General features: G+C 43.6%; 1 protein-coding gene across 7 annotated transcripts in view; it reads left to right on the forward strand.

Moving 5' to 3' along the window:
- The window catches only part of FBXL7 (F-box and leucine rich repeat protein 7), a 197598-nt gene extending 177004 nt beyond the window's left edge, over nt 1-20594 (forward strand). For all 7 annotated transcript variants that reach the window (XM_088675098.1, XM_060278035.2, XM_088675102.1 and 4 more), the window contains 2 exons: nt 6630-7241; nt 14655-20594. In XM_088675098.1, coding sequence (XP_088531224.1) covers nt 6630-7241; nt 14655-15391 — 1349 coding nt within the window. In that variant the 3' untranslated portion in view covers nt 15392-20594. The remainder of the gene's footprint in view (nt 1-6629; nt 7242-14654) is intronic.
- Nucleotides 20595-21758: the final 1164 nt, after the last annotated feature.

A 21758-nucleotide genomic window follows, 5' to 3' on the forward strand; every position in this document is an offset into this window, starting at 1 on the left:
GAGCTCCTTCCATTAACTGTGCAGAATTAGTATTCCTCATGAGTGAACCAGAAATATAACAGGCATTTTACTTTTATATTTCTACGTATGTTGCGATTGCACTTGGAATACCGTGTACAGCTTTGGTTGCTGCATCTCAAAATGGATATTGCAGAGCTGGGGAAAGTGCAGAAGGAGGCAACCAAATTGTTCAGGAGGCTTCGGAACTTTGGTATTGCAATGTTTCCATATTTGGGGCCGGACAGGCAGATCCCTGTACAAAACGGCTGCACACTGCAAGGTTATAGTGCTGGTCTTACTAGTGTGTTTCTGGTCAGGAACCATCCTCAGGGATCAAGGATTCTTAGCAGGACAATGCTTAGCTGTCTGGCAAAAGATAAACCTTACTTAGACAAACCTTAATTAGCATTTTGTTTTGCTTATGTAATTCCTGCAATAATTGCAGCAATTAAGAAAACAACTTAGTCTGGTCTTTTTGCAAGATTCGCTTTCACCATGTGTATTTATTTTATGTCACACACACTGCATGTATAAACATAACTGTTCCCCTTGATATGTCTGTATCCAAGTGACTTTGCGGCAATGACAAACCCTTTACAGAGTTGCTGCGCTGGCACCGTTGAAGATGCTGATGCAAAACCAAAAATGTCTTGGCAGACTTAGCATATGCAGATTGCTGCTTTTTGTTTGCTAAACAAAGGCAACTGTGGTATTTTTAGTTCTATTCAAAATACGGGAAGCAAAAATCATTCTTGCCAAGTGGCAAGGGACAGAACTGGTGGAGGGAGAAATTGTTTCCAGATTTCCACAAAAGAACTCCAAACCTTGCTCACGTTTTGTGCTCTGGTCTGACCTGTCAGTCCACCGTATCATAGATATTAAGTGCAATACAGTTCTTCTGTCTCACGGTCACATGGTTGAACTTTCAGAGTGTGTGTCCCCAGGCACTGGGATGTTCAACACAGCCAGAGGGTGGAGGAATCTCAGTTCTGCTACTAACGATTGTGTGAGGGGGGAAGGTGATCCGCGGATCCAGTCACTCAACTTGCCACCACAACTACTTGGTCAAAGAGTTATGGGTCAGGAGACCCATTTCCTCCACTCTTCAGTTCATCGGTTGCTGCAATGGAAGTGAGTGGCCCAATGTCAGGCTTCAGGGAATCGGCTTCTTCCCGCCGTGGCAGTAGATAAGAGATCAAACAAAAGGAATGTCTTACCAGTTAGAATCTTTAATACCGGTAATCACAGCGAGAAAACAAAGAGCACATCTCCTAGAAATGGTGGTCCTCTCAATTAAGGGTCACTCCGCCCTCCGTCCCTATTAATCTATGTCACTCCTACGTTTTGTAACCTGAGTTTATACCCTCTGCGCTTTCTGTTCCGACACTTTCTGAGCTCTATGTGTCTTTGGAGAAGGGGTGGTGGTGAATGCTGTCCAGAGTCTGTGGATTTGTTAACTCTCTCTATTCCAGTGTTTCTGTGGTGTAGTGGTTAAGAGCGGTAGACTCGTAATCTGGTGAATCGGGTCCATGTCTCCGCTCCTCCACATGCAGCTGCTGGGTGACCTTGGGCTAGTCACACTTCTCTGAAGTCTCTCAGCCTCACTTCAGAGTGTTTGTTGTGGGGGAGGAAGGGAAGGAGAATGTTAGCCGCTTTGAGACTCCTTCGGGTAGTGATAAAGCGGGATACCAAATCCAAACTCCTCCACCTCCTCCTCCTCCTCCTCCTCCTCCTCTTCTTCTTCTTCTTCTTCTTCTTCTTCTTCTTCTTCTTCTTCTTCTTCTTCTTCTTCTTCTTCTTCTGGCAGTTCCCCATCTAGTATTTCCCAGCTTCTGCCTTCTGAACTATGCCCCTCTGCAAACCACTGTTCCAAATCTATGCTGTCCTCCTGTTCCTGGGAAGATTCAGGATCAGGGGGAGGGGGTGGCTCCCACCATTCCTCCTCAGTTCAGCCGTCCTCAGCATGGTCCCTGACACCCAAGCAAGATATGTGAAAGAAAACACTGTTTTCAGCCTTACATGCAAGCCTGAGATAGCTCAGTTGGGAGAGAGTGAGACTCTTACCGGTAATCTCAGGGTTGTGGGTTTGAGCCCTATGTTGAGTGAACAATTCATGCTTTGCAGGGACCCTTGTGGTCCCTTGCAGCTCTACAATTCTATGATTCTATCTCCAAGTCTATTATTTATCACTTCTGCTTCTCTCTCTTTCACAACATTTATGGTCTCTTTCACAGCATTTTCACAGCATTTATTTTCATTCAGTTCATTGCTGGGTTCAGCCCACAGGCAACCCGGTCAGGTTTCCCAGTTCCTCCTCCAGTTTAAAGAGCCTAAAAAACAAAGCACTGTTTTTTTTTTCAGTGAGCAAATAGTACCCAACCATCAGCCACACATTGGTGTCAATATGAACCAACTTGTCTCCACCACCATAAGTGCCATACGATCTCACAGGTGCCCATTAAGAATCTGGAAGTACAGGCAAGGAGTAAATCCTGCCAACCCTTTTGATGCAATTGTCCACTGATACCAACCCAGAGCCTCAGGAGATCCTTAGTAAGTAAATGCATTTGAATGAGACCACACAAGGCAGCTCAGCTCTCCTCTCCCCATTGAGCTGAATGAATGAAAAGTATCAAGACAGAATTTTGTCACTGCATCTCAGTTGCTCATCAGTGGGAGGCGAAGAGTGATAGTGGCTTTGCATCAACTGCCGTTTTTTTCCTGCTCTTGCTTTCTGGGGTACTTGTTTTGTGCTTTTTATAATATTATTAAAGGTATTTTGTAACTGTCGCAAGTCACCATGGGCAGGTGGTTTCAGAAAGCTGGGCTAAAAATTAAAATAATATACAATATGCACACATGCTGCACTTCTGACCTCAATATTTGACTCCGCAGTGCATGTTTATACACAATCTCGTCTCATTATGGCACTAAATCTTCACATCTGGTATAGAGAACAAGGGCTTACCCCACTGCATAGCTGCAATTTCTTCATCAAACAACCACTCCTCCTCCTTATATCAGGGTCAACAAACAATCCTGAGAATTGGAGGGAAACTACAATTATAATCATCGTGCAAAATAGCTCCGATAATCACACAGGGGAAAGTAATGGCCTGCCTTTTCATTGTTGAGTTCAGCATAATATAAATACACACATCCCAGGATTTTAAACAAGTGTTGCAATTAAGTGCCTTGATAAAACAAGTCAGTTATCTTGTTTGGTGGGAAATGATGTTTAAAGCACACAGGACAATTTAAAATTGCCCTCCCGCTATACTTTACCAATACCACGCTGTCATTAAAGCTGTTGTTCTTTGTATGACTGTAAACTAGCAGAGACAGTGATAGGGCATGAATGCTTGGTAAATATATAGAAAGGTCTGGAGAAGGACTGGTGCTTTCTCTGTTCACTTCACACCATGGTCAGAGTCAGGATGCTCCTGAATCATCTTCTTTTTTGGCAATCACTTGTAGCCGAGTAAGATTGCCTTCCATAAACACAGTCTTAACAGTGAGTCCGTAAGTGACTGTGGATGCCAATTCTGGATCCACACATCCCTCCACAGTGGGGACATTGGTTTCTGGGCGGGAGTTGATCATGGTGAGGGTTTGCCAATGTGCCTTCCTCTTTGTGTTTCTCCCTTTCGTCCTGAGCGTCTTTAAAGCCCACGACGCCTTTGGTAAAGGTTGTTCTCCAATTGGAGCGCTCGCAGGCCAGTGTTTCCCAGTTGTCAGTGTTTTTACTACATTTTTAAAGATTTCCCTTGAGAGAGTCTTTAAACCTCTTTTGTTGACCACTAGCATTAAGCTTTCCATTTTTAAGTTTGGAATAGAGTAGTTGCTTTGGAAGGCGATCATCAGGCATCTGCACAACATGTCCAGTACAACAAAGTTGATGTTGAAGAATCATTGCTTCAACACTGGTGATCTTTGCTTCTTCCAGTACACTGGCATTAGTTCTCCTATCTTCCCAAGTGATGTGCAAAAAAATTTGGAGACACTGTTGATGGAATCTTTCAAGGAGTTGCAGATGGCGTTTATAAGTGGTCCATGTTTCACAAGCATATAGTAAAGTTTGTAGTACAATAGCTTTGTAAACAAGCATTCTGGTTTCCCTGTGAATGTCCCGGGTTTCCCTGTGAATGTCCCGGTACTCAAACACTCTGTGCTTCAATCAGGAGAAAGCTGCACTCACAGAGCTCAGGCAATGCTGGATTTTGGCATCAATGTTGGCCCTTGTGGAAAAATAATACTGAGTAGCTGGAAACCCCAAGACTGCTGTTGTGCTTAGGTTCTGCTTGTAGCCCACCTATGGGCAACTCGTTGGCCACTGTGAGAACAGAATGCTAGAACAGGTGGACTGCTGGCCTGACCCTACAAGCATATTCTTATGTTCTTATGATGAGGAACTCTCCTAGGAGTTGCCTTGCCTGCTCTGCATTGTACCAGCAACCATGTAGACGTCTTGGAGCAGCTGACAGTATTATAACCTGAAAACTGCATTGTTTTATAGTTATGGTGCCCAAAGGGTATAGTTGTGCATTTGAGAGCCTTATGCTGATCCCCGCACTAACACAAGAAACATTGTCCGGTGCTGACATGAGAAGCTACCTTGTTATCTGATCTGGGTTAGGAAAAAGAGTCTTAGTCATGACAAGGTCAACCTTTCCTCAAATCTGCAAGGGTCTGACACGATTGAGCGTCTCTGCCAAGAGCTGATTAAGAGGTTTTGGAGGAAGCCTTGCCCAATTGTCAACTTTTCATTTCTCTGCTCGCTTAAAGCAATGCCAGATGCTGGCGGGGGCTGGGGGATTTGTGGGTAGAGATTGAGCATGACCTTTTATTTGGCCTCTTTATTAAACCTCGCAATAATTTCTTATTCTTTTAACACATTAAATCTCACAATCATTTCATAATTATCTGCCTATGTATTTCTAATAGTATAACCAAATCAATAATTTTTGATATAACTGTAAAAACTACTCTTAAAGTTTATTCTTCCAAAAATAAAACCTTCCTCTGTTTGTAAATATTAAGATGATATCAGCAAGAATGAGTTGTCTGTAAAAAAAATAAATAAAAAATAAATCAAGTCTTACTGACTAGTGATTTAAATCACTATCTAGTGATTTAAATCACTATCACTAGTGATTTAAATCACTATCACAATTTAAATTGATTTTATTTAAATCAAATCCACCCTGCTTACAACTGTGTCAAGTATCAATGCCAGTAAGACTATCTGGAAGCAAGGCACTACCTTCAGTTATAAAAAAAAAATCCCCTGTTGAATGGCTTCGATGAGGGGTAAGCAACATTTCAGAGCTGAGGGCCACATTCCCTTGGGGAAAAGTGATCAGGGGCTGCGTACCAGTGGGTCTAGGGGGAGAAATGGGCAGGATCAACTCAAAAGTGGGTGGGTGTCCCTTCTCAGTACACCTTGCAGTGTACCTGACAATAGTTTCCTGGGAAAGCCCTCTAAATACATGTTTAGGAAAAACAAGACACTTCCCCATCACTGAATTTTTGTACCTGTTTCCTTATATCTAAGGACTTGATGAAGAGTTGGCAGTACATATCTGTGTTTACAGTATAGAAATCTGTTAATAAAATGCATGTTCTGTTAGTCATTCCTGTGACTCTGACAGCTAACAGCTATGTTCATACTTTGCCATATATCATAGTGTCAACAGAGCATGCATGAGCTGCAATGTGTTCCTCTCCTATGCAGTCCAGAGGAGGAGTTTGGAAGCTTCCACTTTTACTTAACTGCAGTTTCCTGTGTCATCTGAACTGAGAACTATGGTTAATACTAACCATGGTTAATTTCAGAAAGTCAGATTCATAGCCCATGTTTTGCCTTACAAGTTGGTGAAGTTGATGTGTTTAGTTTGAGAAAAAGTATTGTCAATATTTACTAAAGGCTGGAAACCCCTTAGCGACTTTTTACATGAAAAAGAAAATGGACTTGTGATATCTGGTTTTGAGAATGGAAGAAAATATTGGTTTCTAGAAAGTGGAATTGTTGGGTGTTATCTTGGAGTGGGTGTTTTGAATAAATTTTCTACATATTTAGCTGACAGACAAAGAATTGGAAGTTCTCCTTTTTTTCTTTCTCTCTTTGTTTTCCTTTTCTTTGTTTTTATTTAGATTAGTTTCTTTTATCTTTGATATAAAAAGATACTGGAAATTTTGATATTAACTTTTGTATATCTTTTTTCAAACTTTATTGGGGGGAACTGTTGGCTTGTAAGACATTAATCATAGTTAGGGGTAACCACAGTTTATGACTCCAGGTGACACAACAAACTGAAAGAAAGAAAGAAAGAAAGAAAGAAAGAAAGAAAGAAAGAAAGAAAGAAAGAAAGAGGAAGAACTTCCAGAATCCTGGTCCCAACAGAACAGAGGACAGCATACAAGCCCAAGGCTTGCTCTGGTTCATTCCTGACATAAATCATGGCCAAATCGGGTCAATATCTGATCTTGATTAGCACCGTCAATCAGTTTTTGGGGCCTCTTCTATTGCTAAGAATCCAAATCCTTGTGATGACTTCATGATATTTTAAAACATGGGCTCCTCCAAAACATGGGTCATTCTCATCGCTATGTGTTTTGGTTTCTTTCAGATTCGGACCTCAGCATGCGGACTCTCAGCACGCCCAGCCCAGCGCTAATATGTCCGCCAAATTCGCACATTTTGCAGAATGGCCGGGGATCTTCCACATCATCCTCTTCAATTACCGGGGAGACCATTGCAATGGTTCACTCGCCTCCTCCAACCCGCCTCACCCATCCTCTCATCCGGTCCGCCTCCCGACTTCAGAAGGAACGGGCTAACATCGACCGGCTGCCGGACCATTCAGTGATCCAGATTTTCTCTTTCCTGCCTACCAACCAGCTGTGCCGCTGCGCCCGTGTGTGTCGCCGCTGGTATAATCTTGCTTGGGACCCCCATCTCTGGAGGACTATTCGCTTGACGGGCGAGACAATCAACGTGGACAGAGCCCTGAAGGTGCTGACTCGGCGACTTTGCCAGGACACGCCCAACGTCTGTCTCATGTTGGAGACGGTAATTGTTAGTGGCTGCAGGCGGCTCACAGACAGAGGACTCTATACTATTGCTCAATGCTGCCCTGAACTGAGGCAGTTAGAGGTGTCGGGTTGCTACAATATTTCCAACGAGGCTGTCTTCGATGTGGTGTCACTGTGTCCCAACCTGGAGCACTTGGATGTGTCAGGTAATAGAAATATATATCTGTGCTTAAATTTGGGTGGAGAACTTTGCTTAAGGCAGGGATGAGGAGCTTTCAACTAAGAGGCTCTGTGTCCAGGGCAGCTGTTTATCAGCTCCACCTGGTACGCAGGCTAAGACTCTACTTGCCCACAGACTGTCTTACCAGAGTGGTGCATGCTCTAGTTATCTCCCGCTTGAACTACTGCAACACGCTCTACGTGGGGCTACCTTTGAAGGTGACCCAGAAACTACAACTAAGCCAGAATGCGGCAGCTAGACTGGTGACTGGGAGTGGCCACTGAGACCACATAACACCGAAGACCTACATTGGTTCCCAGTACATTTCTGAGCGCAATTCAAAGTGTTGGTGCTGACCTTTAAAACCCTAAATGGCCTCGGCCCAGTATACCTGAAGGAGCGTCTCCACCCCCATCGTCCACCCCCATCACTCAGCCCAGACACTGAGGTCTAGCTCTGAGGGCCTTCTGACGGTTTCCTCACTTTGAGAAGTGGGGTTACAGGGAACCAGGCAGAGGGCCTTCTTGGTGGTGGCGCCCGCCCTGGGGAACACCCTCCCATCAGATGTTAAGGAAATCAACAACTATCTGACTTTTAGAAGACATCTGAAGGCAGCCCTGTTTAGGGAAGTTTTTATGGCCCCCAGGGGCTCTCTTCTTCACACACACTCCGTCCTCCTCAACCTCCATGCTGGCTCCTGGGAATAGGAAGTTTAACCCAACAGCTTTTGTTCTTTTTGCTTGCTATTTGGCAATGCACATTGCAGGCATAGGTCTCCAGATCAGGACCACAGCATGGGGCAAAGGCCTAAAGCCCTCTTGTCGCAGATGCCAGGGTTCAGATTTTATCTGCTCAGCGGTACTTGAGATTTGCAATGGAATGCCGATTCTAGTCTCTGTGTGTAGGAAAATGAAAAAATGATGGGTGAATGGGTGTGCTTGTGTGTGAATGGAATGCTTAAAAGCTAAATCCCAATATTAACTCCTTTGTGTTCTAGTTGATGCATTTTTTCTTTTCTATTTTCTGATCTTTTAAAAAAAAAACCCTTCAAGGCTGATGCTCATCTCTCCAAAGTGACCTTATGCTTAAATTAAATTAAATTAAATTAAATAATTAGACCAACAAAGAGTCCAGTGGCACCTTAAGGACTACCTATTGTAATACAACCAGGAGTGTGGGATAAATTCAGTTCAGGTTGCATTTAAAGGCAGGCCTACCAGCCTTGCACTTTCCAAAACAATACATGAACCAAAACAAAGTCATCCTTTGAAATTCGCTTTCCCCAAATATTGCGATGCAGTTACTCAGACAAGTAATGTGCACAAAAATGCATAAACTAGTGTAGATGTACACATATTAGTGAAAATAACATACAAAAAATGCATTATAATTGAGAAATTGGTTTGCAAAAATGCATAGATTAGGGGGAAATTGCACACAAAAAATGTGCAGATCAGGAGAAAAATTCATGGTTGATTTTCATGAGGTCTTCTTCAAAACCGTAACTTCCCTCACTTAAAACTTCCCTAACTTCGAAATATAGAAGCTGAGAGAAACGGAAATGGTCGCTTTTGCCCGTCCAAATCTTTAGCTTCTACAGGGTTCTCTTCATTGCAGTTGCTACAACAGAATGAGATTGAATTAATTCTCAAATATTCAAAATGTTCTGCTAAATGGTGTGTGCAATACTGCCCTCTGCTGGAGAGGTTGCGCCCCGAGGCCCCCAAGCCCTTCCCCAGTAAATAAATTCAAACAGACACATCATTTTAGTTTAAGTTTTTGGGCAAAATTTTGGCCACAACTTTATTGATTACAAAACAAATTGAGCGGTATTGGCCTAGGCATTGGTCAGAGACTGTAACTGACTCCAGCCTCTCTGGCTGGAAGTCTGAAAGGGTAAACACCAAACGAGGGAGCAACATCGGTGAAGATTGATTGGAGCTCACCCCCCGGGGTTCTTGTGGTCCTGGCATGGCTGTAGCCCCTCAAACGGACTTCGGACGAGATCTAGGACCCTCAGATTCCTTTACTGGAATACCCTAATTCTGGAGGGTCAGGTCATGGCCACACCTCCCCTCCCACACATTTCTATAAGCCAATGCCTAACCCCCAAACCTTACAAAGTTGTGACGGGGGTACACAACTTCGCCTAAGGGGGTAGGCGAAAACCAAGTGGCCAAAGTCAGCCCCTGCTCCAAAGCAGGCGACCCAATCCAAAGCGAGGCCAAACATCAGCACCACCAAATTGGGGGGACGACGGGTGTTCTGCAGCGTGAAGCAAGTGCCCCACCCACATCGCGTTGGCACATTGATAGGACCCTTGGATCACGCCACCTGCCCCAATTGGCCCAAACAGCCAGGCACGATCCCAGGGCCCAACTGACAAGGCTTGGGCCATGCCTGGTCACAACTCACCCCATGGAGGTGGCTTAAGGGGCCTGAGCGCAAACAGGACCCTCAATTTAGAAGGATCCCATTTGTCTAAGCCAGGGGTCAGCAACCTTTTTCAGCCGTGGGCCAGTCCACCATCCTTCAGAGCATGTGGTGGGCCGGAATATATTGGGGGGGGGGAATGAACGAATTCCTATACCTCACACATAACTAGAGATGCATTTTAAATAAACCCTTTAAAGCCCTAAACGGCCTCGGTCCGGTATACCTGAAGAAGCGTCTCCACCCCCATCGTTCTGCCCGGACACTGAGGTCCAGCTCCGAGGGCCTTCTGGTGGTTCCCTCGCTACGAGAAGCCAAGTTACAGGGAACCAGGCAGAGGGCCTTCTCGGTAGTGGCACCCACCCTGTGGAATGCCCTCCCACTAGAGGTCAAAGAGAACAACAATTACCAGACCTTTAGAAGGCATCTAAAGGCAGCCCTGTTTAGGGAAGCTTTTAATGTTTGATGGATTTCTGTATTTTAGTGTTTTGTTGGAAGCCGCCCAGAGTGGCTGGGGGAACCCGGCCAGATGGGCGGGGTATAAATAATAATATTATTATTATTATTATTATTATTATTATTATTATTATTATTATTATTATTATTAAAAGCACACAGTCTGCTAATGTAAAAACACCAGGCAGGCCCCACAAATAACCCAGAGATGCATTTTAACTAAAAGGACATTCTATTCATGTAAAAACACACTGATTCCCGGACCATCTGCAGGCCGCATTGAGAAGGCAATTGGGCCGCATCCGGCCCACGGGCCTTAGGTTGCCTACCCCTGGTCTAAGCTAAGGAATGTGCACATCTTTCCGTTTGCTCTTAATGTAACTTGGCGGACCAAGTCTCAGTGCCTGCTCCGAGCCCAATTTATTGCCATATTAAAAGGAAAGGAAGAAAACAGTGATGCATATCAGCATCTGTAGCCTATTGAACCACACACCAGAAGTACCCAGTGAGTGTTACAGGCAAATATCAATGGGACTTAAAAGTAGCTGGGGTTTTTTATTTTTAAAAAAATATTTCTGCTTTTCAGGTTTATACATTTCACTAATTTTACAATCATTTTAACATTTCAAAACTTGACTTCCTTTCCCTCTTTCAGCAGTTCCTTAAATTTATTTGTAATATCGTCTGCATATCCAAATTAACTTAATTTGCTCATTTATTCACCTACTTTAAATATATACTTTTATAAAACTGCAAGTTATTACAATAACCCTCCCAATGTTCTTATCTGTTTGCAGTTTGTTTGTAAATAGTCCATAAACTATTCCCATTCTTTTATAAAAAGTTTATCCTGATTTCTTATTCTTCCAGTACGTTTCGCCATTTCTGCATATTCCATAAGTTTTTATATCCATTCTTCCTTTTCTGGGACTTCTGCTTCTTTCCATTTTGGGGCGGGTAACATTCTCGTAGCTGTCCTTAGCAGCTTCTGACTTGGAAACTGTTCTCAGAGGAAGAAAAATAAATCTCACATGTCTTAGAGTGAGCAAGAACTTCACCTTCTCACCTTGCATGTCCTTGTCTCAGAGATGCTGCATAAATTATGTTTTCCCTTATTAATGTGTACACCAGTGCAGGAAAATCACACATATGATGCCAGTATGCACCACTAGGTGAGAAGATCACTTTAAGGAGTTGGTTTGGCAAGTGTACATATCAGATATTTCAGCATATTCCCAACAATCAGATATAATATTCACATGTCAGGCTGATGGAAACACAAACACCCATCCGTCCATCTCAATGCATTGTATACCGTTATTTTCCTTTAAAATTTGCAGTGATTTCTCTTCCTCTTGTCCCATCCTCCCCTGGTGAGATCCACCAGGATCTTTTGAAGGGTTGAAAGCATGTAGGATGACTTTCAAAGTCTGCTGATCTCATATCATTCAGGGATGTTAGAGTTTAAAGAGATCTCGTTACAGTGAGAAGCACATAGCAGTCAGAGAAAGTAGCTGCGGAAGAAGAAGAACAATGAATACAAACACTTATGGAATATGCAGAAATGGTGAACTTACCGGAAAAATCAGAAATCAAGATAAACTTTTTATAAAAGAATGGAAGTGGTTTATGGAATATTGAGAAACAAAATGTAAACAGATAAGAACATTGGCAGGATTATTGTGATAACCTGCAGTTTTAAAAGAGTATAGATTTATAGCAGATGAATAAATGAGCAAATTAAGTTAATTTGGACATGCAGAAAATATTAAAAAAATAAATTTAAGGAACCGCAGAAAGAGGGGGAAGGAAGTCAAGTTTTGAAATGTTAAAATGGTGGTAAAATTATTGAAATGTATAAAACTGAAAATCATAAATAAGATAAAGGAAAGAAAAGTAGTTGCATAAATTCACGGCGAATAGCCAAAGAGATGAAAATGGTGTGTTTGTGTGTATGGATGATTTAACCACTTTGGCTCGCTTCCACACATATGTGACAGGAAGCAGATAGAATTATCCAGGAGATTTGCACGTGAGAGAATGAGATATGTCACGATCCACATCCTTTTCTACATGTTCTTGAGCAGAGTCATCCATTGCATCGCTGTTGGTGTGAGAACTCTGCTGAATGAGCAGGTGCACAGAATCTATAGCTTTTATGCGAGCAAGCATTAAGGTAGAAAGAGGGAGCGGATGAGCGAGTTTGGTGTCCGTAATCACGTGGAGCTGACTCAACATGCCAGGGCAGGAGGTGCGCATCCAGCTCAGCACATGTATGGAGTACACCGGCATGTTTCCAAATGGGTGCATGTTGCTAAAGGTGCATTTTTTTCTGGGAATCTATTTGTAACCATGCAGCGAGACCTGTCCTTAACATGCATCCTGTCTCCCCCTGGTGCCTTCATTATACACATTTAGGTACCAGGCAAAAACGTTCCTCCAATGCCATTTTAAAATGTGTTGGGTTGTTTTTCTTTTGATTATATTGTAATTTTATCCTCCAAACTGTCCTGAGACCTGCAGGTATAGGGCAGTATACAAATTTATTTATAATAGTAATAATAGTTATTCTATCAATATTACTGTGACCATTTGAAATCTTGAAAGTTTCCCAAGGCCTTGTTTGAATCATTCAGGTTCTGTTCAATCTGGTATCCTTGAAATAATATTTTCATGTCAAAACCACACAGAAGTTAGCATTCAGTTTTTTCCACTTTTTTTTTTTTTAAGAGAGAGATCCGTTTTGGGCAGGCTTCCTATACATGTGAGCTTGACTGCAAACCATTATCTCAAAGGCTGGCCAAAGTTCTTTCAGCTCTCTTGAAACTTTCTCCTTCCATTTCAAATCCTTTACATTTCCGCTGTGGAAAACTGCTATGAGCCTGCACGTTTTTACATCTTTATTGTTTGGGACAGGAAAAAGTGGTTTCAGCCACAGGAAAATGTCATTATATGTAAACCACAGGCAGAAAGACCTTCTATGACAAGGTGTTGGGTGAATTACCTACCTTTCTTGTAGGTGGTGCAGAGTCCCCAAATAGATGATACTCATCTGAGAAATCTTCCTGACATCTACAGGCTACATTGGCCATGCTCAGAGGTCATGCTGTGTCCTGGAAGATGCAACACACATGATGCAAAGTTGCTTGCAGCTCTCACAGCATGGATTAAATCTTCCTTTTAACGCTCTGCCATTGCATCATAATTCCTTAGGAGAAGCAACTTGGATCGTACAGACCAGAGTGTAGGCAAAAGCCTTTTGGTACTGGCATGAATCAGTTACATCACCTGGGCCCCTCTAAAGACCAGTGTTGATGTTGGCATCTGTCTGTCGCGAGAGACAATGGAGTCTTCTTCTTCTTTGGCGATCACTTGTAGCCAAGTAAGATTGTCTTCCACAAACACAGTCTTAACAGTGAGTCCTTAAGTGACTATGGAGGCCAATTCTGGATCCACACATCCTTCCACAGTGGGGACATAGGTTTCTGGGCGGGAGTTGATCATGGTGAGGGTCTGCCAAGCATGCCTTCCTCTTAGCATGTTTCCCCCTTTCGTCCTGAGTTTAAGCGTCTTCAAAGCACCTTTGGTAAAGGCTGTTCTCCAATTGGAGCGCTTGCAGGCCAGTGTTTCCCAGTTGTCACTGTTTATACTACATTTTTTAAGATTTGCCTTGAGAGAGTCTTTAAACCTCTTTCTCTGCATTGATTTTACCTGAATCATATTGTTCTGAAATGTCAATCCAAATTAAGCCAACCCCATTTTAACCCTCACTATACACAATTTAATTCTGCCAAGCATGCCTTCCTCTTAGCATGTTTCCCCCTTTTGTCCTGAGTTTGAGTGTCTTCAAAGCCCGTGACACCTTTGGTAAAGGCTGTTCTCCAATTGGAGCACTTGCAGGCCAGTGTTTCCCAGTTGTCAGTGTTTATACTACTTTTTTTTTTTTTAGATTTGCCTTGAGAGAGTCTTTAAACCTGTTTTGTTGACCACCAGCATTACACTTTTCATTTTAAAGTTCGGAATAAAGTAGTTGCTTTGGGAGATGATGATCAGGCATCTGCACAACATGACCAGTCCAACAAAGTTGATGTTGAAGAAAAATTGCTTCAACACTGGAGTACACCTCCAGAGGCAAAGTCAAACCACTGTGTTAGCAACACTGAAGTGACCCTCCCTTCTTTAGTTGGGACCTCACTCGTTTTCCATGCTTGGGCTAACAAAACATGGGCTGCAGTAGTAGCATACATAAATAATCTTTATTTTGACACCTGGGAATTTCCATCTGGATTATCCCCAACAAAAAGGACTCTGGCTTTTTTGGAAAAGTACTTTTTTCCAATTCAGTGTGGATTTCCCCCCAAAACTCTTTTACCCTTTTACAGGTCCTGAAGCTTCAATTTCCTAGCATAGAAGATCCCTCAAAATAAGGTTGTTTTATTTTCTTAAAGGAGAAGTGGTCATCGATGCAGAGCCGCAAATAACCACCTTCTGTTTTCCTCCCCGGATTTAGGTTGTTCCAAAGTTACGTGCATCAGTCTAACCCGTGAAGCTTCCATCAAGTTGTCCCCTTTACATGGAAAACAGATCTCTATCCGCTACCTAGACATGACAGACTGCTTTGTCCTCGAAGATGAAGGACTTCACACCATTGCTGCCCACTGCACTCAGTTGACACACCTCTACCTGCGACGCTGCATCCGCATCACCGACGAAGGCCTCCGTTACCTGATGATTTACTGCACGTCCATCAGGGAGCTGAGCGTGAGCGACTGCCGCTTTGTCAGCGATTTCGGCATGCGCGAGATCGCCAAGCTGGAGCTGCGCCTGCGGTACCTCAGCATCGCCCACTGCGCCCGCATCACCGACGTCGGCATCCGCTACATCGCCAAGTACTGCAGCAAGTTGCGATACCTCAACGCACGGGGCTGTGAGGGCATCACGGACCACGGAGTGGAGTACCTTGCCAAAAATTGCACAAAACTCAAGTCGCTAGACATTGGGAAATGCCCTCTGGTCTCCGACGCTGGCTTGGAGTTCCTGGCTCTGAACTGCTTCAATCTGAAGAGGCTGAGCCTGAAGTCATGCGAGAGCATCACCGGACAAGGCCTGCAGATTGTGGCGGCCAACTGCTTTGATTTGCAGATGATGAACGTGCAGGATTGCGAGATCTCGGTGGATGCTTTGCGGTTTGTCAAACGCCATTGCAAGCGCTGCATTATAGAGCACACCAACCCTGCCTTTTTCTGAAGCGACAGGTCTCACTTGTTGAGGAAAGCAAAGTATTAAAAATGTCTGTATGTACACTTGCACAGAATGTCTGTATACAGCAACTGTACTTTCTGTGTGCCATAAGCAGAAAACATAGAGGCTTAGCATCATCCACATTGGGTCCCTAAGACACCTTTTAGTGGCCTTGTTCAAATCTTTAAAATGCCAGCATTTAGTGTTTTAAAAACATAATTCTCTAGCCTTTACGGTTACTGAGCTACAAGGTAGTTTTGTGTGCGCGTGTGTGTACAGTTCGGAAAGAGAGTAACAGAAGTCCCAGTTTGTTTTTGGTTTCAAATGCCCAAGTGAGTTGTGACTAAGGCTGCAGGCCTATAGACACACTTACCTGGGCATAAATTCCATTGGAAACAATGAGCCTTTCTTTCAAGTAGACATGCATAGGATTGTACTGGAAAATCCTACTGAAACAAATGGAAGAAGCCATGACAAGTCTCATTGCTTTCAACAAAACTTCACCACGGATACCTTTGAGCTGAATTAGAGCCATAATATCTAGACTTAGCCCATGTTGTCATTTGAGAGGTTGTCAGGTTTGTCTGTTTTAGTTTTAGGGTGTGTGAACTTTTTTACATTTTCAGTGCTGGAATTGCAGTTTAATGAACAATGGTGTCAAAGCAGAAGTGCAATACATCCACCGACTCTGGTCATTACGAGTCATTGTAATTATGGAACCGGCAGCAAACTAGCTTTGGCGCATGTGTGTTTTGAATGTGATGCTCAGCACTGAACAAATTGCCTGCTCCCTGCTCTTTGTGTCTGTCATGAGTCCTGTTGAGAGCTTTTCTTTGAAGAGTGTCATAAGCCACCTTCCTTTAACTCAGATTGCATCAAAGTTTCCTGTCCCCTGGAAGCAGCATCTGTGTACATGATGTAGCTCTTGCAACGCTCTTTCCTCTTTTCCTCCCTGCCATCACAATTTGCATGGCCTTGCTGACTGAGTGAGTCCAACAAAATCTGGAAAGCCCTGATCTTGGATGTGGGTTTTCTCAGACTCAGCGCTTTCTGCTAGACTCCAAAGAAACCCTTGAACATTTCAGATCGTCACTATAGTAAATCCTTTATAGTTAGAATTCATAATCACCAACCTGCAATCTGAGCCTGTCTTCTCCTCATCCCCTCAGGATCTGCTAGCCTTTGTCTCTTTTCATTTAGCAAATGGGTGGCCAGCCTAAGACACAAAGGCGACAATCGGAGAACCCATAAAGCTTGTCATGGCACAGTCAGTCCTTCTACTCCCATCTGAATCTTATATTGCTGCCTGCTCTTTAATGCAGTACACTAGAAGCAGGTGGCGCTGTGGTCTAAACCACTGAGCTTCTTGGGCTTGCTGATCAGAAGGTCGGCGGTTCGAATCCCTGCAACAGGGTGAGCTGCCGTTGCTCTGTCCCAACTCCTGCCAACCTAGCATTTTGAAAGCACGCCAGTGTGAGTACATAAATAGGTACCGCTGCTGCGGGAAGGTAAATGGCATTTCCGTGCGCTCTGGCTTCCGTCACGGTGTCCCATTGCACCAGAAGCAATTTAGTGCTGCTGGCCACATGACCCGGAAAGCTGTCAGTGGACAAACACCGGCTCCCTTGGCCTGAAAGCAAGATGAGCACCGCAACCCCATAGTCACCTTTGACTGGACTTAACCATCCAGGGGTCCTTTACCTTTTTACCTTTACTAGAAGCAAAGCTACACCCTGGTTCAACGGGCTGCATATTGTCTAAAATATCATTTGTTGGCATCCATCTGTCTTGGGAGACAATGGAGAAGATGTCCTTGGGGATTCCATTCTGTTGAACTTAATACCATTTTCTGTGGACCAGGCAATGTACAGAAAATTTGAGATTGGGCTCTCAGTAGTAATTCGGGAATGGCTGGCCCAAAACAACACAGTAGGATCCTTGCTAGGTCTACACTTTCAATACGCGCATGACACTTTCCATTAATATTGAGCTCAAGAACATGAAATGAGACCATTGGGAATAAGGTCAAGAGTATACATGCCCATCATGTTTTTGTTAGTCTGAAAAGATGGTACGAAGTGTTAACTTTTTGAGGTTTAAAGGCAGTTCCTTCAGAATGCATGAATAAGAAGTGTTGTGACATTTGTGAAAGGCCTTATGACCAAAATTCCTTAACTTTCATTCAGCAAAGCCAGAGCTCATCCATCCCAATTTCATTCCCATTTCTTTTTTCCGCTCCTTCTCACTCCTCCTTCTGTTGCCCTCTGTGTAGGACTTGCCTTTCAAACGCTTCACTTTCTACCCATGCAGGCACTTTCTAGTTTATTCATAAATCTATAAATATCCCCATAGATGGGAAGGGGAAATGGAGGACAGGACAGGCTCTGCTTACAGAGTCAAGTCACGAGCACCCACACCAAGGATTTCTGTCCTCACAAATTTCCTTTAAGCAGCTCACGTTTTCCCTCTTTAAACTGGTACAGTTTTCAGAGTGCAGCTATATTTCCCCTAAGTGTTTATAATGCAAACAACGGCTATTAAATGTAGGCTATATTTCTGATGCCCTGCAAACACCAGGGATTTGTAATAAGTCTGAGTGGAGCTCTTAGCTACACTTAAGGAGGCTCAGCCGATGGTTTCTTAATTGAAAATATTTAGAAAACTGTCTTTTCCTTGTTTTCTAAAACCTGGAAGCCTTACTGTATTGCAGATGCTTTTCCATAACCTGAAGCAAAGTTGAAACCAATTTGTTTCGATAAACCAGGGAAGACCTTCAATATGAAGGACACCAGAACTTTTGAAAAAATATGGCCTGCTCTTTCATTGAGACAGGAAAACAGCAAATCCAACATACACAGTGAGTCTGGATAGTTGCAGTTTGGAGAAGAGAAACCCACTTTTATTATAACTAAAGGTTTTTAAGGCAATGGCTTTTTTTGTAATTTTCAGTGGCAAAATCCTCCTCGTAGCATCTGATAGGAGTCACAGGCCCCCCATATTTGTTTCTTGGTGGCATAGGTGCCTTGTGCTGTCAAAATTACTTTCGCTCGCATTTTCTATTTCTTTGTCTGGGGCAGAGAGATATTTCCCAGACAGTAAAGCAATTAGCCTGTAAGGTCATAGCCTTGGGGAACAGTGGTTTTCGATGCTGTACACTCTAGTTGGAGAAAACCCACAAATGTCAGACCAGTTGTTATCATTTCTCCACCATTACAGACTTAAAGGGCAATGTCCTATATGGACACTCAGTTGGAATCTCATGTGGGCATGGCAGCTCAAGTGGGTGTCTTGTCAAAGGACTGCCAGCGATGCTCAGTCAGTGCGTTTGAAATCATGACTGAAGGACAGCAGCTGTTTGGGGAAATCAGGGCACTGTCAGCCTCAGAAATCACCACTCGGAGCCTAAAAAGCAGCCAGGGAATTGCTGCCTTTACATAATTGACATAGATTTTGGAGTTTTCTTTTCTCAAAATCAGTAGTTTTCAGACTGTCTAGCTTTAGGGAATCCTGAGGAACCTCAGCACAACTGCCGCCACAGAACGTCAATATGTTGCAGAGAATCCTGAGGGTTTCTGTTTCAGGGCATTGTCTAGCTATGTTTGGGCTCACCCATTGCCTCCTATGCTTTGTGTATGGGACCTAAAGTCTTCTCCTGTGGCTACATGTTGCAAGGGTAGGATCCTGGATGTAAGAGAAACTGCCACCGTCGTTCTAGATTACCAAATTCTTCCCCAAACACAGATGCTCAGATTACCAGCAAGAAGTTGCCTTTTGAAAGCTCAGTAAATTCCCTCTCCTTCCTCCTTTCTTTATCGAAGATCATTTCACAGATACTTTGTATTTTGGGAAATCCTATTCCAATTTGTGTTTGGCAAAGCGTTTATTTTGTTTGTTTTTTTGTTTGTCCTTCGACATGAAAACCAGCCCTGGGTGATTTTATCTTAAGGCAGAATCCCCCGTGGTCAGGTGACAACTGGTTTCTGAGTTGCAGTTCAGATGCTTATAGGGAGATGTGGGAAGGAAAACACTCTGTCTGTTTTTCCAGTTTGTAAAAAATAGCTGCACTCGAGACAGATGATGTAATTAATCAGTGGCCCTGGAATGGAGGAAAAATCTGTATGTCGAGGAAGAAAAGAAAACAATTCTTGTAGTATCGCTCCCTATGATCCTGCAAAGTGAAGCTCTTTAAAGTCCCAGTGATTGCAATGATTGTGTTGAAGGATGTGCTTAAATCTCTGCTACTAAAATCAATGGGGCAAGTGGAATAGTTTGTGGGGTGATTAGTTGTAAGTGAAATGGATTACCTTTGTGAGGCTTCCATATGTACATACATGCATATACACATGTCCATTCTTTCAGTACAATGCTGCCTTTCCATGGGCCGACTCATAATGTCTTGCAGTTTCCTTCTACAAACTGATCATATCTATCCAACCGCACTAAAGGCCATGTGCTGATGGCAGCGGCAGAACAAGCCGATCGGGCGCCTGGGACAGCGCACGTGCTCTGCGCCCAGGGGCGGGGCCAGCCGGGACAGGACGCTCCGCGGAGCCTCCAAGGAGTCTGCCTGCCTCCTCCCACTTAGCCACCCTACAGCTGAGGGGGAAGCGGCAGGCGGACTGTGTGGGCAGGGCGGATCCTGCGGGCGCCCCAGACACTGCGTCACTCCCAGGAGAGACACGTGGCTTGGGTGCGTTGCAGGCCTCGCAGTGAGTGCTGGCCGCCATTTTGTCACCCACCTCAGTGGTGACACCCAGGGCGGACCGCCCCCACCGCACCCCCCTTCCTCCGCCCCTGGCTGATGGGGTCATCTCAAATCAAGCTGTTCTGGGGAACGCTGTGATATGCCAGCTAACATCCATTTGATTTCTTTCCTCTTTCTATTTAGAAGGTGACTGCGTAGTAGGATGTTCTCTTAGCTCTTGCCAGCTACTCTCTTCACCACCCTTGGCTCACAGTAAATCTGTCCTGAAGGGAAAGTGATTAAGAGCTGGGCCTTATAAGGTCTCTTATGCAAGATTTGAGGGTGCTTTCTTTTTTAAAAAAAAAGAAAAAAGAAAGTTGGTATCTTGCTGGCTGCACTAAACGGAAAAGGACAACACTACTTGGTTCCAAATGGGCTTTAATGTTTAGATTGGCATGTACTCTGTGACTCACTATAAAGCCTTAATTTACTACTACCAAGAAATAAAGCAATATATTGGTATAACGGCTTGATTTAATCAATGTGTATACAATTGCATGGTGAAATGCATGCATGCACACTTCAGAATTACAACGCCATGTGAAGTTCTTTCTTGTGTAGAAGAACGAGGAGATGGGAGGGAGCATGTTCCAAGTATCTGTGAATGGGGCTGCTAGGTTCACCAGGCTTACATGGAAACCATACGTGACCATACTGGCAGTGTGCGGAAACGAAAGGTAGGGGCACAACGGAACACTATCCATTTGCAAGACCCACCCAATACAGAGGTAAGCTACAGAGCCAAGGTCCTGCCTTCTCTCCCAGATTCTGTCCTGCTTTTCACTTGTTCTTTCAGTAGACCCATCTCATCCCAGGGATCTTGATATTACAAACATTTCGCAAGGTCACCAGATGTATGATACACTATAGGTCTTGCTGTGCTACAAAATGTCACTCAAGCCAATGTCCAGAAGGCTGATGGATCCGTCGTTTAAGTTGGCTCGATTTCCAGAGGCCCCTGAGGTCTCCCCAAAATGGTTTTATCTTGGGGGAGGGGGGAATATGCAGTGCAATTTTCTTGTGTACTTCCTAAGGAGTTAAATCTCATTGGACTTATTTCAGATTACTTTCAAGTAAACATGTATGGGATTGTGCTATAAAATACTGTAGTAATAGAACAGATGTTTTAAAGCAGATCATGTTTATTTCCCATATAAAGCTTTCTATCTTTATTGTTTATTTGACTGACGTTTCCAAAAATCTTTGATTTTCTAAACACATTGAAAAATAATTAGCCTTTTTTTTTTTGCAAGTAGATTCTTCTTAATGGCAAAGCAGTTTGCATACCAACCTAGCAGTTCGAAAGCACGTCAAAGTGCAAGTAGATAAATAGGTACCGCTACAGCGGGAAGGTAAACGGTGTTTCCTTGTACTGCTCTGGTTTGCCAGAAGCGGCTTTGTCATGCTGGCCACATGACCTGGAAGCTATACGCCGGCTCCCTCAGCCAATAATATGAGATGAGCGACGCAACCCCAGAGTCGGTCACAACTGGACCTAATGGTCAGGGGTCCCTTTACCTTTACAGTTTTGAAGCACCACCAGCAATTCCAGCATAACAGGGGTTTTTCTCCCCCAAATCCCCAGAACTTACTGTAAATGTGAATATGTAAAACGAAGCAGGTTGACAA

This window comes from Zootoca vivipara, chromosome 8 (assembly GCF_965207765.1).
Source record: "Zootoca vivipara chromosome 8, rZooViv2.hap1.1, whole genome shotgun sequence".
NCBI classification, from domain to species: domain Eukaryota; kingdom Metazoa; phylum Chordata; class Lepidosauria; order Squamata; family Lacertidae; genus Zootoca; species Zootoca vivipara.